This window comes from Hemiscyllium ocellatum, chromosome 34, assembly GCF_020745735.1.
Source record: "Hemiscyllium ocellatum isolate sHemOce1 chromosome 34, sHemOce1.pat.X.cur, whole genome shotgun sequence".
Classification (NCBI taxonomy): domain Eukaryota; kingdom Metazoa; phylum Chordata; class Chondrichthyes; order Orectolobiformes; family Hemiscylliidae; genus Hemiscyllium; species Hemiscyllium ocellatum.
The window spans coordinates 33,546,859-33,572,726 of record NC_083434.1 but is presented as its reverse complement, the minus strand read 5'-3'; the positions used below and the strand labels follow the sequence as shown (position 1 = coordinate 33,572,726).

Below are 25,868 nucleotides of genomic sequence, written 5' to 3'. Positions count from 1 at the left end.
CATATTTGTGTTATGTTTAGATGAGAGAGAATGTTGCAGCAGAATTTAAATGAGTAGAGGAAGAACCCAGGAGAACTGGGCTAAATTTCATTTAACTCCTCTGATAGTAAGGCTGTTACTGCATCCCAATGTTTTTGATTCCAAGCCCAAAAGTTTTTTCATCTATCCTTAACATTGCAATTGTTTAGTGGTGGTGTTACAAGCCCTTTCTTGTACTATTTTGCAGGATTTGCCTTGTTTCCCAGGCAGTACTCATCGATTTTTTTTTTGTTGTTTATTTTGCTTGTTTACATTTTGTATATTTGTTCATGCTTTTTAACATTGTATTGAGACAGACATTTTGACTTGTGTCAATGTAAAGTGATAAAGAAAATGACTTGAAGCTTGTCAAGTAGAAAAGCACTCCGAGACCATTGAAATTTAATTTCTGTTCTGTTAAATCGATTGATATCTATCTTTTATTCAAACACAACTGTCTACCAAAGCTAAAGCTTTTAAAAAAAATCATTCTTGGGATATGGCCATTGCTGGCTAGGCCAACATTTTATTGCCCATCCCTAATTGCCCAGAGGGCAGTTAAGAATCAACTATACTTTGGGGGTCTGAAGTCACACGGAGATCAATCCAGGTATTGTTGGCAGTTTCCTTCTCTAAAGTGAACCAGATTTTTTTTAATAACAATCAACAATGGTTTCATGGTCATCATTAGGCTGTTAATTTCAGATTTACCATTTGACTCAGACTCCATCATCTGTCATGGCAGGATTAGAACCTGAGTACCCAGAACGTTACCTGGGTCTCTGCATTAATAGGTGAGCGATAAAACATTAGGCCAAGTGTTTAGCATGGTATTTCTCATTGTCTTCCCATGCAGTTCCTGTGCCTTTTAACACTCTGTGACTGCTAATCTGTTTCAGAATATGTGAGAATAACTGAAGTTGAACAGTCCTTTGAACCATATTTGCAGATGCTCATGTTTGTATCTTCTGAAAATCTGAACAACTGTAGGGTCACCAGAGCTTAAAAGTACAAGTGGAACCTTAGTCAGCCCTAAGCCATGAAAGTTCTGACAGCTTGGCTCAAAGATTTTAAAGTCCCATGAGCAATGAGAAATAAAGTTAATCTTACTGAATATTTGTTTTGGTTACTGACAGTAAATAAATCTTGTGATGTTTTCTTATAATTCCAGGTTGCTGCTGTTGACAGTAATACTAAAGAAACACATGTTCAGCGCAGGTTCCAGTTATCCTCATTGAACCCTCAGGAGCGGATTGACTACTGCCATCTTATTGAGGAGTTAGGTGTGGTGTTTTTCTTGTATCGCGTGCTATTATTTCCACTTTCAAAAGATTATGTTTTGCTTAGTGCTACTTTACTATGTTTGATTCTGAGAATCATAGATTCTTACATCACAAAAGGAGACCATTTAGTTTGTTGTGCCCATGACAGCTGCAGTAAGATTCAGTTCCCTTCTCTTACCCTATAGCCTTGAAATGTTTTCCATTTCAAGTGTATGTCTGATTACCTGGTTAGATTAGATTAGATTCCTACAGTGTGGAAGGATTCCCTTCAGCCCAACCAGTCCACACTGACCTTCCGAAGAGTAACCCACCCAGACCCATCTCCCTCATGCACCTAGCACTACGGGCAATTTAGCATGGCCAATTCACTGAACCTGCACACCTTTGGACTGTGGGAGGAAACTGGAGCACCCAGAGGAAACCCACACAGACACGGGGAGAATGTGCAAACTCCACACATACAGTTGCCTGAGACCGGAATCGAACCTGGGATCCTGGTGCTGTGAGGCAGCAGTGCTAACCACTGTGCCATCGTGTTTTTGTTACAATCCCAGCTGATATTAATTCTGCACAAGTCAGATCCCAGAATCAAATCTGGCTCATAAGCTAATACGTAAACTTTATTGTGGAGGTCAGTTACTGAACAGATTTACAATAGACTGTCATTGTATTTTTAGCACAGAACAAAACATTTATTAAAGAAAGAAACATAAACTACAAAAGATCAAATAAAAGGAAATATGGAAAGATTTCGTATCAGATGTCAGAAAAGGATTCAAACTTGTCGTCTGTTTTACCCCAATAAGATCTTCACACCTCCAAACACCCATTACTCTTTGAGTAAATTGAAGGAGGAGATAGAGATATTTTTAATTATCTAATCTAACCTAATTAATTAATCTATGTCTCAGCACTCCCCACAGTCTGAGTAGCTGTGTTTTAGCAAAAACATCTTCATCTTGTTGCTACCAAATTATTTCCCTTTGGTACCGATTACCTTAAACCTCTGATTACTAACATCCCTGTTAGTTTCTCCCTAGATGTTTTATCAAAACCCTTCACAGTCTCGAATATCTAATTCTCCTCTTAATCGTCTTTGCTGTAAAAAGATCAATTACAAATTCTGCAGTGTCTCCACGTGATTGGAGTCCTTCATCCATGATACCATTCTTATGAATGCACTTTGCACCCTTTCCATGATTTATAAATAAGTAACACATTCCATTATTTATCACAATAGCTAGCAAGATACTAAACCGTAGCTGCAGGAACCCAGCTTCCATCAAGTGCTGAATTAACTGATCACGGGAGAGGAACCACAAGTGGCTACAGTGGCCCTGCCTCCTGTGGCAGTGTCCCATGTTAGAAAATGTTCATGTGCATCCGTTGCAATATCTTCCAAGATCAAATGGTCTACTAACATTTATTGTCTCAGTAGGAGGAATAACCACATCAGAGAGGTACTCCTGAACTTCCAGTACACTGGCATCAGCCATTAATTTAATGATGCTCATTATAATGCAAGGAGATGTCAATCATAGGGAACAAAATGCTTTTGGTAGCAGGGAAATAACAAAACTTGCTTTGAGATCATTGAGAATTGTGAAGAAAAATTGCTAAATGTGTACATGGTACTGTGGTGTAGGCACTTTTAATAGATCTGTGGCTGTACAAGCTCTGTTCAAATGGGGTCCAAAAATGGTTCAGATCAAAGATTAACATAGGTTTGATCAGAAATTGGAAATAAATGTATTACCAGAGTTTAGCTGAAAAATCAGCAATTCTTAAGACTCTAAAAGACCAGATTGATTTAAAGCATTTGTTTATTCAGAAGCCTAAAATAATAATTGTGTAAAATAGATTGAATGATTGTCTTAGAATTAAACTATTGGACGATTGAAGGCCCATACAAAATGTTGGCATTAACGTGGATTGAGTATAGATATAACAAATGAGTATTTCATCAAAACGTTAAGGTAAAGAGTTTTTGTAGCAAGTTTTATAAAAGATCAGACTGGTAAACCTTTGTTGCAAGAAACTCAATCCAGACAAAATGTTTGTGCTGTAACTGGAATCTTGGTTTGTATTTATCGTATCATCATTTGTAAAAAGTATATCTTCAAAACCAGTGATTTTACTATTTGTTGAGTAAATGTGGAATTTGTTGCTCTCTTTAGGTGCAGTAGTGTTAGATAGACAATGCTTTGACCCATCCTGCACGCACATCATTGTTGGGCAACCATTACGTAATGAAAAATACTTGGCTTCGATGGCAGCTGGGAAATGGGTTCTTCATCGATCGTATCTCGAGGCATGCAGAGCTGCTGCCAAATTTATCCAGGTTATGTTGTCTCAACTGAAAATAACAATTAAAAATACTTGTTTCCCGATTGAATATTAATCATCATTTCTGAATGCATACATAAAATTAGCCTAATCTGTATTTGAAAGTGATGTTGCCATATTATATAATTTTGTTTCTAAAATTAGAGGTCGAAATTTCTTTTCCATGTTCCTTCTGTGTCTGTGCAGTGTTTGACTTTATGGTCAGTCGTAGTTGTCTAAAGTTGTCAGCTTTGGAGGTCAGTTGGCTGGACAGCTGGTTTGTGATGCAGAGTGACACCAGCAGTGTGAGTTCAATTCCCACACTGGCTGAGGTCATCGTGAAGGCCCCACCTTCTCGACCTGACCCCTCACCGGAGATGTGCTGACCTTCAGGTCAAATTGTCTCTAATGAGAGAGCAGCGTATGGTCTTTTGGGTCTATGGCAACTTTCACTTTTGTCGTTGTCACCTTAAGTATAATGATCATGTTAAATGTAAATGATGTTTGTCATTTACTTTGAGAGAAAATTCTCTCAGACCAAAAAAGCAGCAGCTTTAAATTTTGCTTCTGAGCCTGTTCCTGTTGTTGAGACAGTATATACAGCATTCTCTCCTTGGACCTAAAAAGCATACTTTTACAGAGGAATTTTGGTTTGTTTTATTCTTTTGAATATTTTCTAGTTTGCTTATTTCCACTCTTGATGAGCTATATTTGTATGAAAAGGCTGTTATCCAGGATCCTGGCTTCCTCTGCTTTACTAATCACCTTCTCCTGCTCCTTTCTTGCCCTTTGCCCATTTCTCTCACCCTGAGTTTTCACCATAGCCCTACCTGGTATTTCCATCTCCGAATTCCTCTGACTAACCCCAGTGCTCCTTTTCCTCCTAGGTTGACATTCCCATCCCGCGTCCGTACTACTTTGCTCCACTGAGGTACCTTTATCATCCCTATCAGAGTACATCACTGGTTTTGTTTAACTTTGTACACCCCAGTCCAACACTGGCATCTCCAAATCATGACTCCTGTAAAGGTGTTTGGAACCATCGATGCAGGCACACAGTCCCACCCATGACCTGAAGCCTCAGTTAGCCTGAGAGGCTCACGTTGGTCGCCACATTCTTTCTGGTGTTGCTGCTACTGCCCCCAATCACTGGGCACAGCCTTTGACTGCTGGAAGGCTGCCATCTTTCTGCGCACGGCCCACTCCTCCTGTCGACACCACCTCTGATTTCCAAGAAGAGCCCAGGTGGAACTGTGTCCGCTGCCCCCGACTGTCAGGGGGAACCGTCTCCGCTGCCTCCGACTGTCTCCGCTGCCTCCGACTGTCTCCGCTGCCTCCGACTGTCTCCGCTGCCTCCGACTGTCTCCGCTGCCTCCGACTGTCTCCGCTGCCTCCGACTGTCTCCGCTGCCTCCGACTGTCTCCGCTGCCTCCGACTGTCTCCGCTGCCTCCGACTGTCAGGGGGAACCATGTCCGCTGCCTCCGACTGTCAGGGGGAACCTTGTCCGCTGCCTCCGACTGTCAGGGGGAACCTTGTCCGCTGCCTCCGACTGTCAGGGGGAACCTTGTCCGCTGCCTCCGACTGTCAGGGGGAACCTTGTCCGCTGCCTCCGACTGTCAGGGGGAACCTTGTCCGCTGCCTCCGACTGTCAGGGGGAACCTTGTCCGCTGCCTCCGACTGTCAGGGGGAACCTTGTCCGCTGCCTCCGACTGTCAGGGGGAACCTTGTCCGCTGCCTCCGACTGTCAGGGGGAACCTTGTCCGTTGCCTCCGACTGTCAGGGGGAACCTTGTCCGCTGCCTCCGACTGTCAGGGGGAACCTTGTCCGCTGCCTCCGACTGTCAGGGGGAACCTTGTCCGCTGCCTCCGACTGTCAGGGGGAACCTTGTCCGCTGCCTCCGACTGTCAGGGGGAACCTTGTCCGCTGCCTCCGACTGTCAGGGGGAACCTTGTCCGCTGCCTCCGACTGTCAGGGGGAACCTTGTCCGCTGCCTCCGACTGTCAGGGGGAACCTTGTCCGCTGCCTCCGACTGTCAGGGGGAACCTTGTCCGCTGCCTCTGACTGTCTCCGCTGCCTCCGACTGTCGGGTGGAACCGTGTCCGCTGCCTCCGACTGTCGGGTGGGACCGTGTCCGCTGCCTCCGACTGTCGGGTGGGACCGTGTCCGCCCCCTCCGACTGTCATGGGGACCGTGTCCGCCCCCTCCGACTGTCAGGGGGAACCGTGTCCTCTGCCTCCGACTGTCATGGGGACCGTGTCCGCTGCCTCTGACTGTCATGGGGAACCGTGTCCTCTGCCTCCGACTGTCAGGGGGAACCGTGTCCGCTGTCGCTGCGGCTACCTCAGACTGCTGGGAGGCTGGTGCCTTTCCACATGTGGCCTGCTGTCATTGCTGTGCCGTAGGCCTCAATTAACCCGCCACAAAACTCTAAGGAAAAATAAGAAATTAAAAACAAAACAAAAGAAAAAGAGCAAAAAATAAAAGGGAAAGGAAAGGAAGCAAGCAGAATGGGAGTGGACGGGCCCCAGGCTCTGGAGCGCACATGCAGATCTGTTATTCTACTGCCATCTTGGCCAAGTAATATTAATATTAACATAATAATACTGTCATACCTAAGCTTGATGTTTCAGTGATGCATGCGCACACACAACTTTCAGTGTAAGCAATGTTCAGAACTATTTGTTTTTTTTAGGTGTAAGATATTAGATTCCATTTTATGACAAAACAACGATTACAGCTTTTATAACTTAGGTGCCAGCTTCTTTATTAATCCCAGAAAAAAGATGTTTGGAATAGGAAAGTCAGCATGAACAATTCAATAAACTTTACAGTTTGTAAAGAGTCCATTAACATTTGAGTCAAAACAGTTTCCTACTGTGATTTAAAGGTAAAGTCACCATAGCCCTACCGGCTGCTCTGTCATTAGAGAGATGACGGCTGGTGGTGGTTTGTCCTGAAGGTCACCATTCCTCAGGTGGGGGGTGAGGTTGAGAAGGAGAATCCTTTGTGATGAACACAGCAGGATTTGAACCCATGTTATTGACATCACTCTGCATCACAAACTAGCCATCCAACTGACCCACTACTGTGATTTTATTTTATTTAAAACCTTGCTTCTTGTCATGATCAATAAGTACAATGTACATATGATGGCGTGAACTTGTATGCACACTCATTATTCCTTTCATCTTCAGGAGGAAAATTACGAATGGGGCAGCAGTTCCATCCTGGATGTGTTGCCTGGAATTAGTGTCCAACAGAAGAAGCTTGCAGTGGCAGCCATGAGATGGAGGAAAAACCTGGAGTTGCTAAGACAAAGGAATCCAACTGCTGAGGTACTGACATGGTGAGCTATGCTCAAGATTGCACAAGCCAGGTAGATTTGTGTGGTGCAAAAATAGGAATTGCTGGAAAATCTCCATTCGGAAAAAGTGTCACTGAACCCAAAAAGTTAACTGCTTTCTGTCCACAAATGCTGCCAGACCGGGTCAGTTTTTCCAGCAATTCCTGTTTTTGTTTCTGAATTTCAGCATCCGCACTTCTTTCGTTCTTTTTTTCAGATTTGTGTGGTTCCTTGCTTAGACTGACTAGAACACTTCGGTGCACTGAATGCCAGAATATTTACTTTGAAAGAGACCAGACTGGATATTACGTAGTCAGGTGGATAATTACAACAGTTGGCATTACGTGTTCCACGTGCACAGACCAATATTGGTCCTACATGGTGTCACTCTGCGTTCAGGATTTTTAGTGTTTCTTCATGTGTTGGCAAGGAAGTTGTTGAATTGTCCTTTTTGACTAGTACCAATTCTAAACAACTCTGAAGTGATGAAAAATACCAACAAAGTTGTAAACAATGTTTGGAGGAGTGTAAGTATAGCAACACATCACATCTCATCACATCCAAGAAACAGTCTTTTGAAAGAGAGCACAGTTGCATGTATACAACTTCAGAAGATGAAGAATAAAAGTGCCACTTCTTGAAGTGTAATCTTAATTTCTAAGCAAACAAGGTAATGTTTTGTGTGCACCTATGTGCAAGAAACAGCAAATAAGATCAATAATGATTTAATCTGATTTTGTGGTTTTAATCTGTTGTTGAGAAATATTTATAGAATCCATCCAGGCCATTCAGTCCATCAAGTCCACACTATCCCTCTGAAGAGCAGCCCTACCCTAACCCTGTAACCCTGTTTTCTCGTGACTAATCCACCTAGCCCCCACGTCCCTGGACACTGTGGGCAGTTTAGCATGGCCAGTGAAATGTGGATTGTGACTGGGAGAAGCGTTGTCATGGAGAATGCACCCGTTAATGCTTGATCGGCAGTTAACTGTCAGGCTTTAAATTTTAAATGAAGTGGGGCTCGCATCATGCACAGTATAAATTTTGGCTTTTCCCTTGAAATGGTATCCTTGCAGATGGTCCTGATAAGTACAAGATAAATAAACCTCAACTAGAAAATGCTGTTTTAACAGTTTTGAGGCTAAGATTTTCACATCCTATTAGTCTATGCCTGCCGATCTGTGAAGCCTGGGCATTTATATATAAAATAAATTCTTCTGAAATAGTTTGAAAATGAGGCTATTGCTTTAACTTTTTAAATTAAGCCACATAGCTCTTAATTTGTAATGTGGGTTTTGGTGCTTTTTGAATTGTGTCATGAGATATTTCCCGTCTGCTCTAACAGCTGAAACCAGCATTGCGCTTCAGTGTAACATTTCAGGAGGACAGCATTAACCTTTTAGTACAGCGCTAGAATGTTGATCTTGATCCAGAACATGGCCACAATCGCATATTAGGGTTTCTGACCCGAGCAAGGGTGATACTAACTGGGCCAATCACAGTTGATGGTGGTTGTTAATTAGAATTTTAATATTCTCCTATTGTCCCTCTCCATCTTCTGATAATACTTGGCAACTACTCATTAGGACTCTATTTGAAAAGCGTATCTTTTCTGGATGGAGAGTTATTAATTGTACCAAGGAATTATTTTAAGGTTTCCATTAATGAATTTTCAAACAGTGATTCTTAAATGTCTGCTCTTGCCTGAAGACACAGAACTTGGTCTGCATATGAGGAGATTCTGCCCTCCCAAAAGAGGAATCTGAAAAGAAACAACTTGCACTTTAGGTCTGAGTGATATCACATAATGTTTAAAGTGACAAACTGCCTACAGCTGGAAGAGTTAAAGGAGGAGAGTTCAGGTAGCGCTGTGAAAAATATATTACACAATGTACTGTCAACCAAAGAGTCAATATGTTTTTGTCTCTATGGAGCAATGTGTGGGAATGACAACACACGTTGTCGCATTTATTATTACAAAGTACTTCCAAGCTATCCATGTTAACCTTTTTGAAGCAATGACTTCAGCAAACTCTCATAACAAGAACTACTCTAACTTTTTCTATTTAAGGATGCGAAGTTCAGAATGTACATGGTGTTTGACTTAATTATCATCTCCTGTTTCTGCAGATTGGTGCATTTACTGGTTGGAAAGTTATTTTAAACTTTGATCATGCCAAGGAGGCAGGTTTCAGGCGTCTTCTTCTTTCAGGTGGAGCCAGGGTTCGTATTAGCCAGTTACATAACGTTTCTGATAGCTTGTATATATAAATCATCCACATGTTTAAAAGGCATGCATCTGAACTGTTAAATGTTTCATAACTGCTGTATTCCAAACATCACACCAGTATTCTAGATTATGTGAAACAATGAGTTAGTTACACACATTGTATCTATTTACTCAGGTAGTACAAGATAGTGGAATCAATAGCCAGCACCAAACTGAGTAATAGAATGGCCATCCTTTATAACCAGGTTCAAGAGAAGAAACATGCTCAGAAGACATTTACTTTAACGTTCTTGAGATATGTTGCTTTTCAAGCCACTGAGCTTCTCAGTGTTAAATTTTATGACAATATGTCTGAAAAAACAAAATAATTCTCAAAGAAATTATTTAACTTAACCATAAATATTTTAGCTTCATGAGCTTTTTATGCAGCATGACTACCGAGGGTATTCTACTGACATCTCCCGAGTTCTGCACAAGTTCCATCTTTTGCACACCTCCCATTGTAATGTCTGTCAAATCTTACTCCTTGCAAAATCTCATCCTCCACTTTCAAAATAAATAAACAAGTTTGACTTTGTGTATCTTGGTTTAAGAGAAAATTGTAACTTCCCCTGCCTGGCACAAACTGGATCCAACAGAAGTCAAAAGCAAGCAATACTTTTGCTGCCCAATTTTCACCCTACAGCTATTTCTAACACATGCCTTATGAGTTGGGCTTTATCCTTCATATTACTTAGCAATTAAAATACTTCATCTGCTAAGCATAAGACTGATATTTTTCATTCATTCATGGTATGTGGGCGTCACTGGCTGGGAAGTATTTACCAAGGAATGAAAGAATATTAGAGGTATACAGGAATGTAGATTTGATGTTAAAATCAGATCAACAATGATCTTTTTGAAGGGCAGAGCAGGCTCAAAGGGCAAGAGACCTACTCTTGTTCATATTTCCTATCCTTGCTGCCTTTGAGAAGGTGGTGGTGAGCTGCCTTCTTGAACTGCTCATGTCTAAATGTAGTAGATACACTGTCAATGCTGTGAATTCCAGTAGTTTGACCCAGTCACACAGAAGGAACAGTGATATGTTTCCAAGTCAAGGTGGTGTGTGGTTTGGAGGGCAACTTGCAAGTGGTAACAAAGAGGACTGATGAGTGCAGAGCAGTAGATGTGATCTATATGGACTTCAGTAAGGTGTTCAACAAGGTTCCAAATGGGAGACTGGTTAGCAAGATTAGATCGCATAGCATACAGGGAGAACTAGCCATTTGGATACAGAACTGGCTCAAAGGTAGAAGACAGAGGGTGGTGGTGGTGGAGGGTTGTTTTTCAGACTGGAGGCCTGTGACCAGTGGAGTGCCACAAGGATCGGTGCTGGGTCCATTACTTTTCTTCATTTATGCTCACATCCAAATAATTTATATAAGACGTTTAGTTAGTAGGTTTGCAGATGACTCTAAAGTTGAAGGTGTAGTTGACAGCGGAAAAGGTTACCTCACATTACAACGGGATCTTGACCAGATGGGCCAATGAGCTGAAAAGTGCCAGATGGAGTTTAATTTAGATAAACACGAGGTGCTGCATTTTGGGAAAGCAAATCTTAGCAGGACTTATACACTTAATGGTAAGGTCCTAGGGAGTGTTGCTGAACAGAGGGAACTTGGAGTGCAGGTTCATAGCTCCTTGAAAGTGGAGTTGCAGGATAGTGAAGAAGGTGTTTGGTATGCTTTCCTTTATTGGTCAGAGTATTGAGTACAGGAGTTGGGAAGTCATGTTGCAGCTGTACAGGATATTCGTTAGGCCACTGTTGGAATATTGTGTGCAATTCTGGTCTCCTTCCTATCTGAAAGATGTTGTGAAACTTGAAAGGGTTCAGAAAAGATTTACAAGGATGTTGCCAAGGTTGGAGGATTTGAGCTACAGGGAGAGGCTGAACAGGCTGGGGCTGTTTACCCTGGAGCGCTAGAGGCTGAGGGGTGACCTTCTAGAGGTTTATAAAATTATGAGGGGCATTGATAGAATAAGTAAACAAAGTTTTTTCCCTGGGGTGGGGAAGTCCAGAACTAGAGGGCATAGGTTGAGGGTGAGAGGGGAAAAATATAACAGAGACCTAAGGGGCAACTTTTTTACGTGGAGGGTGGTATGTGTATGGAATGAGCTGCCAGAGGAAGTGGTGGAGGCTGGTACAATGCAACATTTAAAAGGCATTTGGATGGGTATATGAAATAGGAAGGATTTGGAGGGATATGGGTCAGGTGCTGGCAGGTGGGAACTAGATTGGGTTGGGATATCTGGTCGGCATGGACAAATTGGACCGAAGTGTCTGTTTCTGTGCTGTACATCTCTATGACTCTACGGTGGTGTTCCCATGTGTTTGCTACCCTTATCTTCTATATATTAGAGGTCATGGGTTCGAAAGATCCTGTTGAAGGAGCCTTGGTGATTTTATACAATGCGTTGTGTTTTCTGTTACACACTGCTGCTGTGATTTGATGGTGGAGGGAGTGTAAGCTTGTGGACGTGGTGCCAGTCCAGCAGGCTGTTTGGATTGATTGGGTCAAGCTACTTATGTTGTTGACGTTGCACCCGTTCAAGCAAGTGGGGTGCATACATGCTCCTGACTTGTGCCTTGTAGATGGTGGACAGGTTTTGTGGAGTTGGGAGGTGAGTTAAACACCACATTCTGCCCAGCCTTTGAGCTACTCTCCTAGCTATAGTATTTAGATGGCTCGTCCCGTTAAATTTCTGGTCAGTGGTAACTGATGGTACCGTTGTGGAACCAGGATGCTCTCAGGAGGTTTTTGGAAGCTGTTACCTATGGCTCCTTACACCTGCAAAGCCAGTTGTTTCTCCACATGCCCTGTCCTATGATTGAGTGACATGTCCTATTGCCCTATAATGGAGTGAATCATTCAGCATAAGTTTCATTTAAAGAATACATCAAGTACTTTAAACTTTTGTATAGAACAATTGAGTTTAATACAATTTTGTGTTAATGATGGTATTCAAATCTTTCTCAAACTTCAGGTACTTCCTAATCATTTGTTACCTGAATACAAAGATGCCACTCATCTGTTCGCTGACTTCAGCAAACTAAAACCAGAAGATCCGAGAGTGAATTTGGCTGAGGCTGTTGAACATAATGTGATGTGCCTCAAACCAGAATACATTGCAGACTACCTCATACAGGTTTGTCCCTTGTTTTAAATCGTCTTAAAATATTCTGTGGAGGTGTCATGCTGAGGTTATTACTTTGAAGCCATTAAGTGTGTGCTCTCTATGCATGACTTGCTGAAAGGCCACTTGCCTTGTGGCCTTTTGCGTTATTAACCTGCTGCAGTGAGAACTCATGCAAAATCAATGCATAAAACAATTAGGACAACTTTGGGATCCAAGGGTGCCTAATGATTTGGGCAGATAGATCCTTTGTTAAAACCTCATCTGACTCCCAAAACTTGAATCTAATTTTGCTCTTTACAAATTCTAAGATTTTTAACATACAACTTGCAGCACTGCATTTTTAAAAAATATTTTGTTCCTTTTGTTGTTTTCTACTATAAGAGAAAGGATTCAATTGCTTTTTTTCCAATCACTTAATTTGATATTGACGGTAGTATTTTATGACTTTTGATGTTAAAGTTTTCAAATTTTAAACCACAGATGATTCATTCCAGAATACAGTAACTCAGTTGTATCTTAGGGGTGGGTCATACAGGAGCAGCCTTTTTTACAACACAGTTAGGAGAACTGGTTTGATGTCCTTCCCTATCTCATTATTCCACTGACATGCCCAGCTCTGAATTTAAAGTGTTTGTGATAGTGCTGGTTGTACATATTATATACAGTCTATGGCTCCACATCAGAAACAAGTCAGTCAGGTTTCTTAAATTAATAAATAAAAATCTACTTTATTACGGAAAAATAACTTACTTGAGCAACAATGCAGTATTATTAACAAAAGAACTTTTAAATGTACAAATGTATCGAATTTGAAGTCTAACCAGAATTAACAAGAGGTAAATTTGAGTCAAACACCCCACAGAGCTTATCAAATAGCACTTGGAGTCAAAAAATATCCCTTGGATTTTTCAGCAATATCCTAGCCATTAGTGACACTACAGGTCATCAAACCTCCCTAAAACTTCCTAAGAGATTCAAATTCTTTGCTATTGAAGATCTGGCTTTGAATCTTCCTCAACAGTTGCTTCATTGTGAACTGAATTAACTAATGGTGAGGAGCTCTGAATTTTCAGTTCATTCCTCATCGAAGGGCACAAGGTGTCTTCAGAAATAAGGCCAGTCCTCTCAGTCCCCGTTGAGGTTGTTCTGCCTCACTTTCCCACCACTTGTCTTCCTGCTGCCCCCTGTTGCATCATTCTGACTGCTCCAGAACAATTGCTGTTGAGCCTCTCTTCTTGGCCACAGGACCTAAACTGTGCAACAGGATTGTTTATTGTATGTGGTTGGTGGGAGCAAGTGGAAGGCTGATCCTTTGGCATGATCCACTGTGGAAGCATTGAATATCTAGAAGAGCTGTCCCCAATCCACCTTGATCCCTGTCACTCCCACAATGGCAAGGTTTTGCTGCTTTCTCCTTGCCCTGAGGTTCAGTATGCTCCCACTGTTCTTCACCCTCTACCTTGTACTCTCTTGGCATGCAAAGAAAAACACTCTAAAGTATTACAAGCTATTACAACAGCTTGTTGCTGTCCATCTGTCTGTTTCAAAGTCAGAAGTAACATGACACCCAGGTTATAGTACAGGTTTATTTGCAATCACAAGCTTTCAGAGTGCATCTTCACTAACAGCTGACAAAGGAGCAGCACTCCCAAAGCTTGTGATTTAAACCTGTTGAATGTAAACTGGTGTCATGTGACTTCTGACTTTGTCCACCTAGTCTAACATAGGCACCTCCATGTCATACCTGTTGGGTTTCTTTGATACTGAGGTTAGTACAGTTGCTTTGTCTGAGCCTTTCAGATAGGACATGGAAGAAAATAATGGAAATAAAGTTTTCACCTCCCCTGAATGTCTAACAGCCAAAGCCTTACTGTCGTCAACACACTGAGCTTCCACCAGCTCTGTCCATGTCCATCTGCTCACTGCACAGAAAGACTGATCCTTTGATGAGGCAACCAGTCTTCATCGCCAGGCTTCCATCTCATTGAGAAAGGCCTTATGACCCTCCTGCAGCAAGTTAGAAGATCTCTTGTTTGCATCCTTTTTATCTTACATTCTCAGTCATCAGTAGCAATGAAAAAGATACTAATACTTTCAGACTGCATTCTGCTTGGGCGAATTAAACTTTCTCACTCATCAGTGCTGTATGTTAAATCAGTTTGCGCCTGTTGCTTAGATTACTTGCTGCAATCATTGCATTGGAAAATTCATTTAAATCCATTTGTTCATTGTTTGGGTTAGTGGTGCACACCAATATCTATACTGCTTAGATTTAGATTTTGCACTGCTTTTAAAATGATAAGTGTAGGACAACATTGCTTCAAAAAAGATTTACTTATGATCAATAGCCTTGATCAGTGCTTATTACAGAACCTCAGGTATTGTTCCAGACACAAGTGGATTACGTTGATACCTTGGAGAGCTTATGTTCAAGCTTTTACCAGAGATTTTGTACCAAAATTTGAGCAGAACCTCATTTTGAATCAGTGACCAATGTGTTGTCACCATGGTTTCCTTATTGTACCACCTGTGGGAAATTTCTGAGGTTCACATTGCGTCTGCCTGAGTGTAAATACTGAATGAATACAGGTGTTGTAGCACACTGGACGGGTACAGTGCCATGCACTTGATAAAATGGTACACCATGGAAGCACACCATTCAGCCCATCATTATCAGGTTCACTTTGTAAAAGCGCTGTGCAATTGGGTTCATTTATCTTTTCCCAATGACCTATTTGAAGTGCTTAGCGACTTTCAAAAGAGAAATGTCTATTGGATCAGCTTCCACCATCCTTTTTTGGGTATACATTTCAGATCCTAACAATTAGCTGACTTTTTAAAAAAAAACACTCCTAGTTTCTCTCTAATTTCCTCTCTAACAAAAATTCAGCTCTAAGTTTTATCATAAGATGGCAATAGTATTGAAGATAATTGCAACTGGTAGATCTATTTAGATTATTCACAGAAACTGTTGTCTACCTGAAGGTCTCAGTAAAGGAGCATTTGTCTAAAGTGTATTTTCATTTTCTTGGTGCTTTCATTTTTATTGATATCTGACCTTTAATTTGGATGTTGGGACATTGAACAAATTTTCTTTACATTTCCAGGAACATCCTCCTCCAGTTGAGAATTACTACCTAACTGCTGAGTCTGGGATGGGAACTCGTAAACGGAAATCATCTGGAGATGATTCTGATCCAAGAAAGTGTAGAAAAAGTTGAGGTTCCTTCAAGTCTGTGATTTAGTTTTATGATAAATGCCATTAATATTGCTCATTCAAGAAATGATTGTTTAAGAAAGGACAGATTTTCATGCCACTCCGTTCACCTGCAATGATAAATTCAGTACGTTTTTCAGTGGGGTATTTGGAAGCTCAAAAACATGGAACTGATTTATAAAATTAGGCATCTTATTTTTGGCTTTGTCAGGTCCATGTCAACCAATTAAAACACCAAGCTCCTTCATTTAGTTATTTGTTCAATCTCCTCTTCGGTTTGCTATTAAAGCAGAAGATAAATATTTGACTACCTTTTTTGATAGTATTTTAAATAAATATATTTGCCTAGAAAACTTTGTTGTTGGTCTGAACTGGTATTACAGTATCTCTCTCTTCCTTTACACTGTATTTTAAGTCACTGCCTCTGTTCAAGGTGGTGGCTTGTACAACCTAAAACATGACCTCATCATCAAGAACGATTTTTCTTTGATGTGAATATTCCCTCTTGGATTTTGAGATATATAGGAATTGCAACACTCAGAATAGCTAAAAGAATTGTGGCTGAAAATCAGCCTTGAATGTTCATCTCACATGACTATTTCAATCAGTTTTAAGTTGGACATATTGGATTCCAGAATTTTTAAGGTTTTGTGATCATAGTTCATTTTGTTTTGTGATCACTGGAACCTTACATGACTCCTTGGTTACTGGTGAAAAGTAGAGTTTTGAAGCTCCTTCATGAACTCATGAGAAATTTAATCTTTATCAATTGAAAGGAGTTCTCAACATGCGACTACAGATAGTGTGTAGTGCTAACTATCCAAACATCATTCATAGCTCCTGTGATTCAACAATGCCAAGTTATTGAGTCTCCAAGGCTCATTGTCTCTTGACTCCAGAACCCAGTGAGCTAAAAAAATTACTGAACCGACCAGCATCCACAACCTGGAGTATTCAGCCGAAGTTCTACACGACTCTGTCAGAACCTGTACACTCAGCAGAGTCACGATTGACTTGATGTTAACTGCTTCTCTTTTCGCAGCTGCTTCAATATTTTGCTTGTGTATAGGTTGGTCGGCCCAACAAATCCGAAGCGCAACCCACCCATTCCCCTACATATACCCCTTTACCTAACACTATGGGCAATTTAGCGTGGCCAATTCACCTGACCTGCACATCTTTGTGACTGTGGGAGGAAACTGGAGCACCTGGAGGAAACCCACGCAGACACAGGGAGAACGTGCAAACTCCACACAGTCAGTCGCCTGAGTCGGGAATTGAACCCGGGTCTCTGGCGCTGTGAGGCAGCAGTGCTAACCGCTGTGCCGCCTGTTTCACACACTATTAAACTTGGGCCAATTATGTCAGAGACCACATTTCTAAATGGCCGTACTCTTAACATCCAGCAACACTCCTTCCACTTGGTTCCTGGCCCCAGCCTGTTTCTGCATCACTTCTGCTGGATGTCTCTTGTCACACATTTCTTCCACTTCACATTCCAATGAAATGTTCCAATTTCATCTCTTCTCCCACCACCACTGAATATTTAACCCATATTTTCTTCAACATTATCCCAAATTAAATAGGAAGGCTGAAGATTATAAAGTAATTTTAATTTTTCCATCACTTTTTAATGCCTGTTCCTTTCTGACATAGTGTTGGATGATGTGGAGTCTGTGTGGGTGGAATTGAGGAACCACAAAGGCAAAAAAAACCCATAAGGGGAGTTATGTACAGACCTCCTAACAGTGGTCAAGACCAGAGGCGCAACATGTAGCAGGAAATAGAGAAGGCATGTCAGAAAGGCAAGGTCACGGTGATCATGGGGGACTTCAATATGCAGGTGAACTGGGTAAATGTTGCCAGTGGATCCAACGAAAGGGAATTCTTGGAATGCTGACAGGATGGCTTTTTGGAACAGCTTGTCATGGAGCCCACAAGGGAGCAGGCTATTCTGGATCTTGTGCTATGTAATGAACCAGACTTTATAAAAGATCTTAAAGTAAGGGAACACTTAGGAAGCAGCGATCATAATATGGTAGAGTTCAGTCTGCAGTTGAAAGAGAGAAGGCAAAATTGGACGTAATGGTGTTACAGTTAAACAAAGGTAATTACAGGGGCATGAGAGACGAAAATCGACTGGAAGCAGAGCCTAGCGGGGAAGACAGTAGAGCAAAAATGGCAGGAGTTTGTGGGTATAATTGAGGACACTGTACAGAGGTTCATCCCCAAGAAAAGATAGATTATCCGGGGAGGGATTAGACAGCCATGGCTGACAAAGGAAGTCAGGAAATGTATCAAAGAAAAAGAGAAATCCTATAAACTGGCCAAGATCACTGGGAAATCAGAAGATTGGGAAGGCTACAAAAACAAACAGAGGATAACAAAGAGAGAAATAAGGAAGGAGAGGATCAAATATGAAGGTACGTTAGCCAGTAATATTAGAAATGATAGAAAAGGTTTCTTTCAATACATAAGAAACAAACGACAGGCAAAAGTAGACATTGAGCCACTTCAAACTGATGCTGGAAGGTTTGTGATGGGAGATAAGGAAATAGCTGGAGAACTTAAATACTTTGCGTCAGTCTTCACAGTGGAAGACATGAGTAATACCCCAACAATTAAAGGAGTCAGGGGGCTGAGTTGAGTATGGTTGCCATTACAAAAGAGAAAGTGCTAGAAAAGCTAAAAGGTCTTAAAATTGATAAATCTCCTGGCCCCGATGGGCTACATCCTAGAGTTCTGAGGGAGGTGGCTAAGGAAATAGCAGAGGCGTTGGCTGAGATCTTTCAAAAGTCACTAGAGTCAGGGAAAGTCCCAGATGATTGGACGATCGCTGTTGTAACCCCCTTGTTCAAGAAAGGATCAAGACAAAAGATGGAAAATTATAGGCCTATTAGCCTAACCTCAGTTGTTAGTAAAATTCTAGAATCCATCGTTAAGGCTGAGGTTTCTAAATTCTTGGAAGAGCAGGGTTGGATTAGAACAAGTCAACATGGATTTAGTAAGGGGAGGTCGTGCCGGACAAACCTGTTAGAATTCTTTGAAGGGGTGATAAGTAGGTTAGACCAGGGAAACCCAGTGGATGTGGTCTATCTAGACTTCCAAACGGCCTTTGATAAGGTGCCACATGGGAGGCTGCTGAGTAAGGTGAGGGCCCATGGTGTTCGAGGTGAGCTACTGGCATGAATTGAGGATTGGCTGTCTGACAGAAGGCAGAGAGTTGGGATAAAAGGTTCTTTTTCGGAATGGCAGCCGGTGACAAGCGGTGTCCCGCAGGGTTCAGTGTTGGGGCCGCAGCTGTTCACGTTATATATTAATGATCTGGATGAAGGGACTGGGGGCATTCTAGCGAAGTTTGCTGATGATACGAAGTTAGGTGGACAGGCAGGTAGTACTGAGGAAGTGGGGAGGCTGCAGAAGATCCAGACAGTTTGGGAGAGTGGTCCAGGAAATGGCTGATGAAATTCAATGTGAGCAAATGCGAGGTCTTGCACTTTGGGAAAAAGAATACAAGCATGGACTACTTTCGAAACGGTGAGAAAATTCAAAGCCAAAGTACAATGGGATCTGGAAGTGCTAGTTGAGGATTCTCTAAAGATAAACATGCAGGTTGAATCCGTGATTAAGAAAGTGAATGCAATGTTGTCATTTATCTCAAGAGGGTTGGAATATAAAAGCAGCGATGTGCAACTGAGCCTTTATAAAGCTCTGGTTAGGCCCCATTTGGAGTACTGTGTCCAGTTTTGGGCCCCACACCTCAGGATGGACATACTGGCACTGGAGCATGTCCAGCGGAGATTCACACAGATAATCCCAGGAATGGTAGGTCTAACATACGAGGAACAGCTGAGGATCCTGGGATTGTACTTATTGGAGTTTAGAAGGTTAAGGGGAGATCTAATAGAAACTTACAAGATAATACATGGCTCGGAAAGGGTGGACGTTAAGAAATTGTTTCCATTAGGCGAGGAGACTAGGACCCGTGGACATAGCCTTAGAACTAGAGGGGGTCAATTCAGAACAGAAATGCGGAGACATTTCTTTAGCCAGAGAGTGGTGGGCCTGTGGAATTCATTGTCGCAGAGTGCAGTGGAGGCTGGGACGTTAAATGTCTTCAAGGCAGAGATTGATAAATTTTTGATGTCACAAGGAATTAAGGGCTACGGGGAGAATGCGGGTAAGTAGAGTTGAAATGCCCATCAGCCATTGAATGGCAGAGTGGACTCGATGGGCCGAAAAGCCTTACTTCCACTCCTATGTCTTATGGTCTTAAGTAATGTCACCTATAAATCCTATTGGTAACTTATTGCCATATTTCACCAATGTATTTCAGATCCTGCCTCTAAATTTAGAAATGCAGACATCCAGAAGGAAAAAATAGCAAATTCTCAAAACAGCAGTGCGAAAATGACCACCTGTTCTGTTTTGTGATATTGATTTAGGATAAATATTGGCCAGGATAAAGTCCGCTGTTTCTCCAAAATGCCAAGGAATTTTTCATGGCCGCTTGAAAAGGCAGCCCAGGCCTCTGTTTAAAATTGCATTTGAAAGATGGCACTTCTGATAAAACAGCACTCCTTCAGAGCTCAAATCCTGAGAATTTTGAACCACTCTCCCATTGAGGTAGACTATGAGAGATAGGAAGAGGCTCTTCAGCCCCTCAAATGTGCTTCACCATTCAATGGGATCATGACCAATCTGACATTCCTCATGTCCACTTTCCTGTTTTTCCCCTGTAAAAGTTGATCAGTAGGAGAATCAAGAATCTCAGTCTTAAATATACACAAGATCACTGCCACCATAGCGGTCTATAGCAAGGATGTCCAAAGACACTGAACCCTCCAAGAAATTTCTCATCTCAGTCTTAAATTGGTGCTCTTTTATTCTGAAGAAGATGTCTTCTAGTCCCAGATGGAGAAACATCTCAACATTTACCATCAAGCCTCTTAAGAATCCTACATGTTTGAGATCACCTCTCACTTTTCGAAGCCTCCAGTGAGGAGAGTCCCAACCTGTTTAGCCTTTAGTTACAGTCAGTCTCTCCATACAGAGGATCATCCTAATAAACCTGCTCTGAAATGTCTCCCAATAAAGTGACAATTCTCCTTAAAAAGACCAAAACTGCTCTCAGTACTCCAGATATGGTCTCAGCCAGCACCTTACACAGATGTAGTAAGACTTCCCTACTCATACTCCAAGCCCCTTTGAAATAAGGGTCACCATTTCCATTTATCCATGTCAATGTCCACTTGTTACAGGTTGCCAAGCTGACAAAGCCGCCCATAGCCACTTACTCTTCCCTGCCCATTAGCCAATTTCCTATCCACACCAAAAACTAGCTTTAATACCACAAGCTCTTATGGCTAAACCTATTGAGGTACCTTGAATGTGTTCTTGAAGTTCAAATACAACACATCCAATGATTCTACTCTTAGAATCATAGAGATGTACAGCACAGAAACAGACCCTTCTGTCCAACTCGTCCATGCCGACCAGATATCCTAACCTAAACTAGTCCCATTTGCCAGCACTTGGCCCATATACTCCAGGATCTTACCATTTAGTCTATAAATCCTATCCAATTCACCTTTCCAAAATGCAGCACCTCACATTTATCTAAGTGAAACTTTATCTGCCACTCCTCAGCCAATTGGATCAAGATCCCATTATACTCAGGTAGCCTTCTTTGCTGTCCACTACATCTCTATACCTCCATGTTCATATTCAAATCATATATACATAATGACAAAAAGCAGTGGACCCAGCACTGATCCTTGTGGCACACCACTGGTCACAAACCTCCAGTCTGAAAGGCAACCTTCCATCACTGCCCTCTGTCTCCTACGTTCAACTCAGTTCTGTATCCAAATGTCTAGTTCTCCCTGTATTCCATGAGATCTAACTTTTCTAACCAGTCTACCATGAGGAACCTTGTGAAACGCCTTACTGAAGTCCATTTAGATTATGTCCACCACTGCCCCCATCAGTCCTCTTCATTACCTATTCAAAACACTCAATCAAGTTCATGAGATATATTTCCCATACACAAAGCAATCTTTTGTTGAGACTTCCTTGAAAAACTCAAATTAGACAATTTCTTTCCCCTTTCATAAATTCATGCTGACTCCGTTCAACCAGATGATAAATTTTCCAAATGTGGTATTGCTACTTTAGTAACTGATTCCAACATTTTTCCAATAGATGTTAGCTTAATCAACCTATAATTAGCTACTTACTGCCTCCCTCCTTTTTTGGAAAGGGATGTTGCATTGGCAGGTTTCTAATCCACTAATACTTCCAAAAATCCTTGGACTCTGGAGGAAGTTATAGCCAATCTCTGGCGACTACTTTTAGGATTATCAAACGCAGACCATCAGAGCCTTTTGAAATGGTCCCCCTTGCTCATGGATATATACCTGATGAATCATGTGCTTCTCCAGAATTATCACCCCTTCTTGATCTTTCTCAATGACTGAGCTAACTCACCCGTACCTCCATGCCACCTTAAATTTCCCAAAGTGGTAAGATCTAAACCCAAGAAAGTGATCAGAAAATGAGACGATGGAAGTTCCATTATTTATTCTGCACAAAGTTCACAATTATTCTACAATTCAGTACCCAAGTGGTTTCACTGCTCCAGTGAATGTAGGAGCAATTACTGTCAGGTTTCCAGCAGCACTGAAGACAGAGGAATTTAATATCTCACTGGATCCAAATACACCCTTCATGTCTAACAGCACCTATAAATGAGTGAAAACAGTCATAACTGAATCAAACTTGAATAAAAGCAAATTAAATTGCACAATAAAAACAATGGAACAAGGAAATCAGAAACATTAAAAACCTTCGATCTGGTAGCAAAAAATTAGAATCAAATTCTGCAATAATTAAGTGGAAAGCTCATCTAGAAGTAGGTGATTATTATAATCTCTGCCTACCTTGATGCCATCCTGTCCTCCTTAGCCCAGGAACTCCCCACCTACGTTCGGGATACACCCTTCACCTCCAAGATTTTGGTTTCCCCTGCCCCCAACGTCTCATCTTCACCATGGACATCAATCTGCTACAATGAAAATCTCCAAGCACTCAGTTTCCTCCTCTCATGCTGTCCCAACCAGTATCCTTCTACCAGCAACCTCATCTGTCTGGCTGAACTGGTTCTCACCCTCAATAACTTCTCCTTCCAATCCTCCCTCTTCCTCCAAACCAAAGGGGTAGCTGTGGGCACCCACATGGGACCCAGATATGCCTGCCTGCGTCGAAATTTACAGAAATTTACCTGTACCTCTACTAATGTCATCGAATGTATCTGTTACAGCTGTTGTGGTCACCTCTACAGGGAAACAGGACGCTTTCTTGTGGATCATTTAAGAGAATATCTCTGGTACACCCACACCCACCAACCCTACCGCCCTGTGACTGAACACCAACCCCCCCCCCACTCTTTTTAGAACATGCAGATCCTGGGCCTCCTCCACTGCCAAACCTTTATCACAACGTCTGGAGGAGGAACGTCTCATATTCTGCCTTGGGACCCTTCAACCACACGGGATAAATGTGGATTTCAACAGTGTCCTCACTTCCCCTCCCTCCACATTATCCCAGTCCCAAGCCTCCAGCTCAGCACTACCCTCCTGACCTGTCCATCACCTTTCCCATTTATCTGCTCCACCCACCCCCCCGACTTATCACCTTCTCCCCCACCTTCATCTACCTATCGCTTTCTCAGCTACCTTCCCCCCAACCCAACCCCCTCCTCCCCCATTTATCTCACTACCCCCAAGCACATAAGCCTCATTCCTGATTAAGGGTTTATGCCTGAAACATCGATTCTCCTGCTCCTTGGATACTGCCTGACCTGCTGTGTTTTCCCAACACACACTCGACACTTCCCATCTTGTGTAACAACAAAACTTGCCTCTTGCACCCAATTCAAACTTTTGCCCTTTTACCTTAAGCCTACATCCCCTAGGAATTGACATTTCTACCCGGGGAAAATGGACTATCTAGTCTGTGTTTCTCAATATTGTAAACTATCAGGTTGCCCCTCAGCCCAATGTTCAAGTGAAAACAATCCAAGCTTGTCCAATCACTCCTCAGTTAATACCAGCCAAACCAGGCAACAGCCTGATGTACCCTTGTATCCTCTCCAAAGCCTTCGCATCCTGTTAGTGTAATGTGGTATCCACCTTAATATTTTTCAAGACACACACACTCCTTAATATCAATATGCCTCAGAATATGAACATTCTCCTCATTATCTTACAATTATCCATGTCTTTTTGCTTGAATATATATGCAAAACACTTCCTTTGGGTCCACACACAAATTCCCTTTGTTCAAGAGCAGACCTAACTTTTCCCTAGCTACCTTCTTGGTCCTAAGTACATGTACAATGCCTTGGCATTCTCCCGAACCCTACTTGCCAAGGACATTTCATGGCCCCTTATGGACTTCCTAATTCCTTGTGTAAGTTCTTTCTTGCCTCCTCCATGTTCCTCAAGAGCATTGTCTGACTTCAGTTTCCTGAACCTTACAGATACTTCCTTTTACTTTTTGAGTAAACTTTCAATATCTGTCAACTAGGGTTTCCAAATCTTGCAATCATTATCTATCATGCTCATAGGAACATGCAAACCCTGAACTCCTAACTGGCCTTTAAAAGACTCAGTCAGATGATGCGGTCATCCTACAGGTCTCCCAATAGATTCAAACAGCTGTCCCCAATTTAATTTCTTCAGTTCCTAATTCTGCTGTAATTAACTCTCCCTAATTTCACTCGAGGATCAGTTATACTTACCCATAACTATCTTAAAACTTACGGAATTATGATCATTATGCCCAAAATGCTCCCTAACTGAAACTTGGATCACCTGGCTGAGCTCATTCTTCAAGTCAAGTATGGTCCCTTCCCTGGTTGTACTATCTACACTGTTTCAAGAAGCCCTGCTGGATGCATCAAATAAATTCTGTTCCACCTGAGCCCTGGCACTATGGGAATCCCAGTCAATATTGAAATTAAAATTACCCACTACAACAACACAGTTATTTCCATGATCTCCTTATATATCTATTCCTCTACCTCCCTCTGGCTGTTGGGTTGCCTCATAACCCCAGAGTGATTTCACCTTCCTTATTCTGGAGTTCTGAGGCCTCACTAACTAAGCCCTCCAAGGTGTCCTTTCAGCCAGCTGTAAGAGTCTCCTTTATTTGTAAAGCAACTCCCCCAACCCCTTTTTCACTCTTGTCATACCTGAAATATCTAAACCTTGGAACATTGAGCTGTCAGTCCTGCCCTTCTCTCAACCAAGTTTCTGTAATGGGCACATCATAGTCCTGTGTACGAACAGAGGCGGTCAGCTCAGACTTACCTGTTATTCTCCTGCCACTGAAATAAACACTTCAGTCAGACCAGTACTGCAGTATTCATTACTGAGCTGAAAATGTGTTGCTAGTTAAAGCGCAGCAGGTCAGGCAGCATCCAAGGAACAGGAAATTCGACGTTTCAGGCACAAGTCCTTCATCAGGAATGAGGAAATCATTCCTGATGAAGGGCTTGTGCCCGAAACGTCGAATTTCCTGTTCCTTGGATGCTGCCTGACCTGCTGCGCTTTAACCAGCAACACATTTTCAGCTCTGATCTCCAGCATCTGCAGACCTCACTTTTTACTTGCAGTGTTCATTAACCTGGCCATGCCTATTCTTCCGAAAAGATTAAGTCAACCAAGTCTATCTTCTCCTCAAGCACTCTATAGCTGACCTAATGTGGTAGCTCCCACCCCCTGCCACACTTTGAATCCTGTGTGTCATTAGCAAATCTCCCTACCAGGATGTTGATGCCCCTCCAGTTTAGATGTAACCCGCTCTCATACAAGTCCCTCCTGCCTTGGAAGAGATCCCAATGATGCAGGTATCTGAAGCCCTTCCTCCTGATGCCAGTTCTTCAGACAGCATTCACCTGGATTACCTATTTATGACCTCACGAGCCCATTCAGAGGGAATAATCCTGAGATTACAATCCTAGAGGCCCAGCTTTTCAGCTCCTAACTCCTTAAATTCCCTTTGCCATGTCCCATCACTCTTCCTGCTTATCTTGTTACTATCAACATGGACCAACACCTTCTGTGTGCAGTCATCCTTGACCCTGGCATCAGGGAGGAAACACACCATCTCGGAGTCTCATGCACAGACAGAAATGCCTCTGACGAGGGAGTTCCTGATCATTACCACTTATTGACATTTGAACCCCCTCAGCTGCACAAATGCCATCG

General features: G+C 42.2%; 2 protein-coding genes across 4 annotated transcripts in view; one reads left to right on the top strand and one right to left on the bottom strand.

Annotated features, from left to right (window-relative positions):
* Positions 1-15,947, top strand: part of topbp1 (DNA topoisomerase II binding protein 1) — a 73,361-nt gene extending 57,414 nt beyond the window's left edge. For 2 of the 3 annotated variants that reach the window (XM_060849956.1, XM_060849957.1), the window contains exons 23-28: positions 1,190-1,301; positions 3,479-3,642; positions 6,822-6,962; positions 9,101-9,193; positions 12,225-12,386; positions 15,485-15,947. In XM_060849956.1, coding sequence (XP_060705939.1) covers positions 1,190-1,301; positions 3,479-3,642; positions 6,822-6,962; positions 9,101-9,193; positions 12,225-12,386; positions 15,485-15,598 — 786 coding nt within the window. In that variant the 3' untranslated portion in view covers positions 15,599-15,947. Of the gene's footprint in view, positions 1-1,189; positions 1,302-3,478; positions 3,643-6,821; positions 6,974-9,100; positions 9,194-12,224; positions 12,387-15,484 lie in introns of those variants that run through there. The other variant, XM_060849958.1, reaches the window with a different exon arrangement.
* Positions 15,948-22,169: 6,222 nt separating this feature from the next.
* cdv3 (carnitine deficiency-associated gene expressed in ventricle 3) overlaps positions 22,170-25,868 on the bottom strand; it is a 38,125-nt gene continuing 34,426 nt past the window's right edge. The window contains exon 6 of the mRNA XM_060850000.1: positions 22,170-22,337. The gene's annotated coding sequence lies outside the window, so the exon portion shown is untranslated. The remainder of the gene's footprint in view (positions 22,338-25,868) is intronic.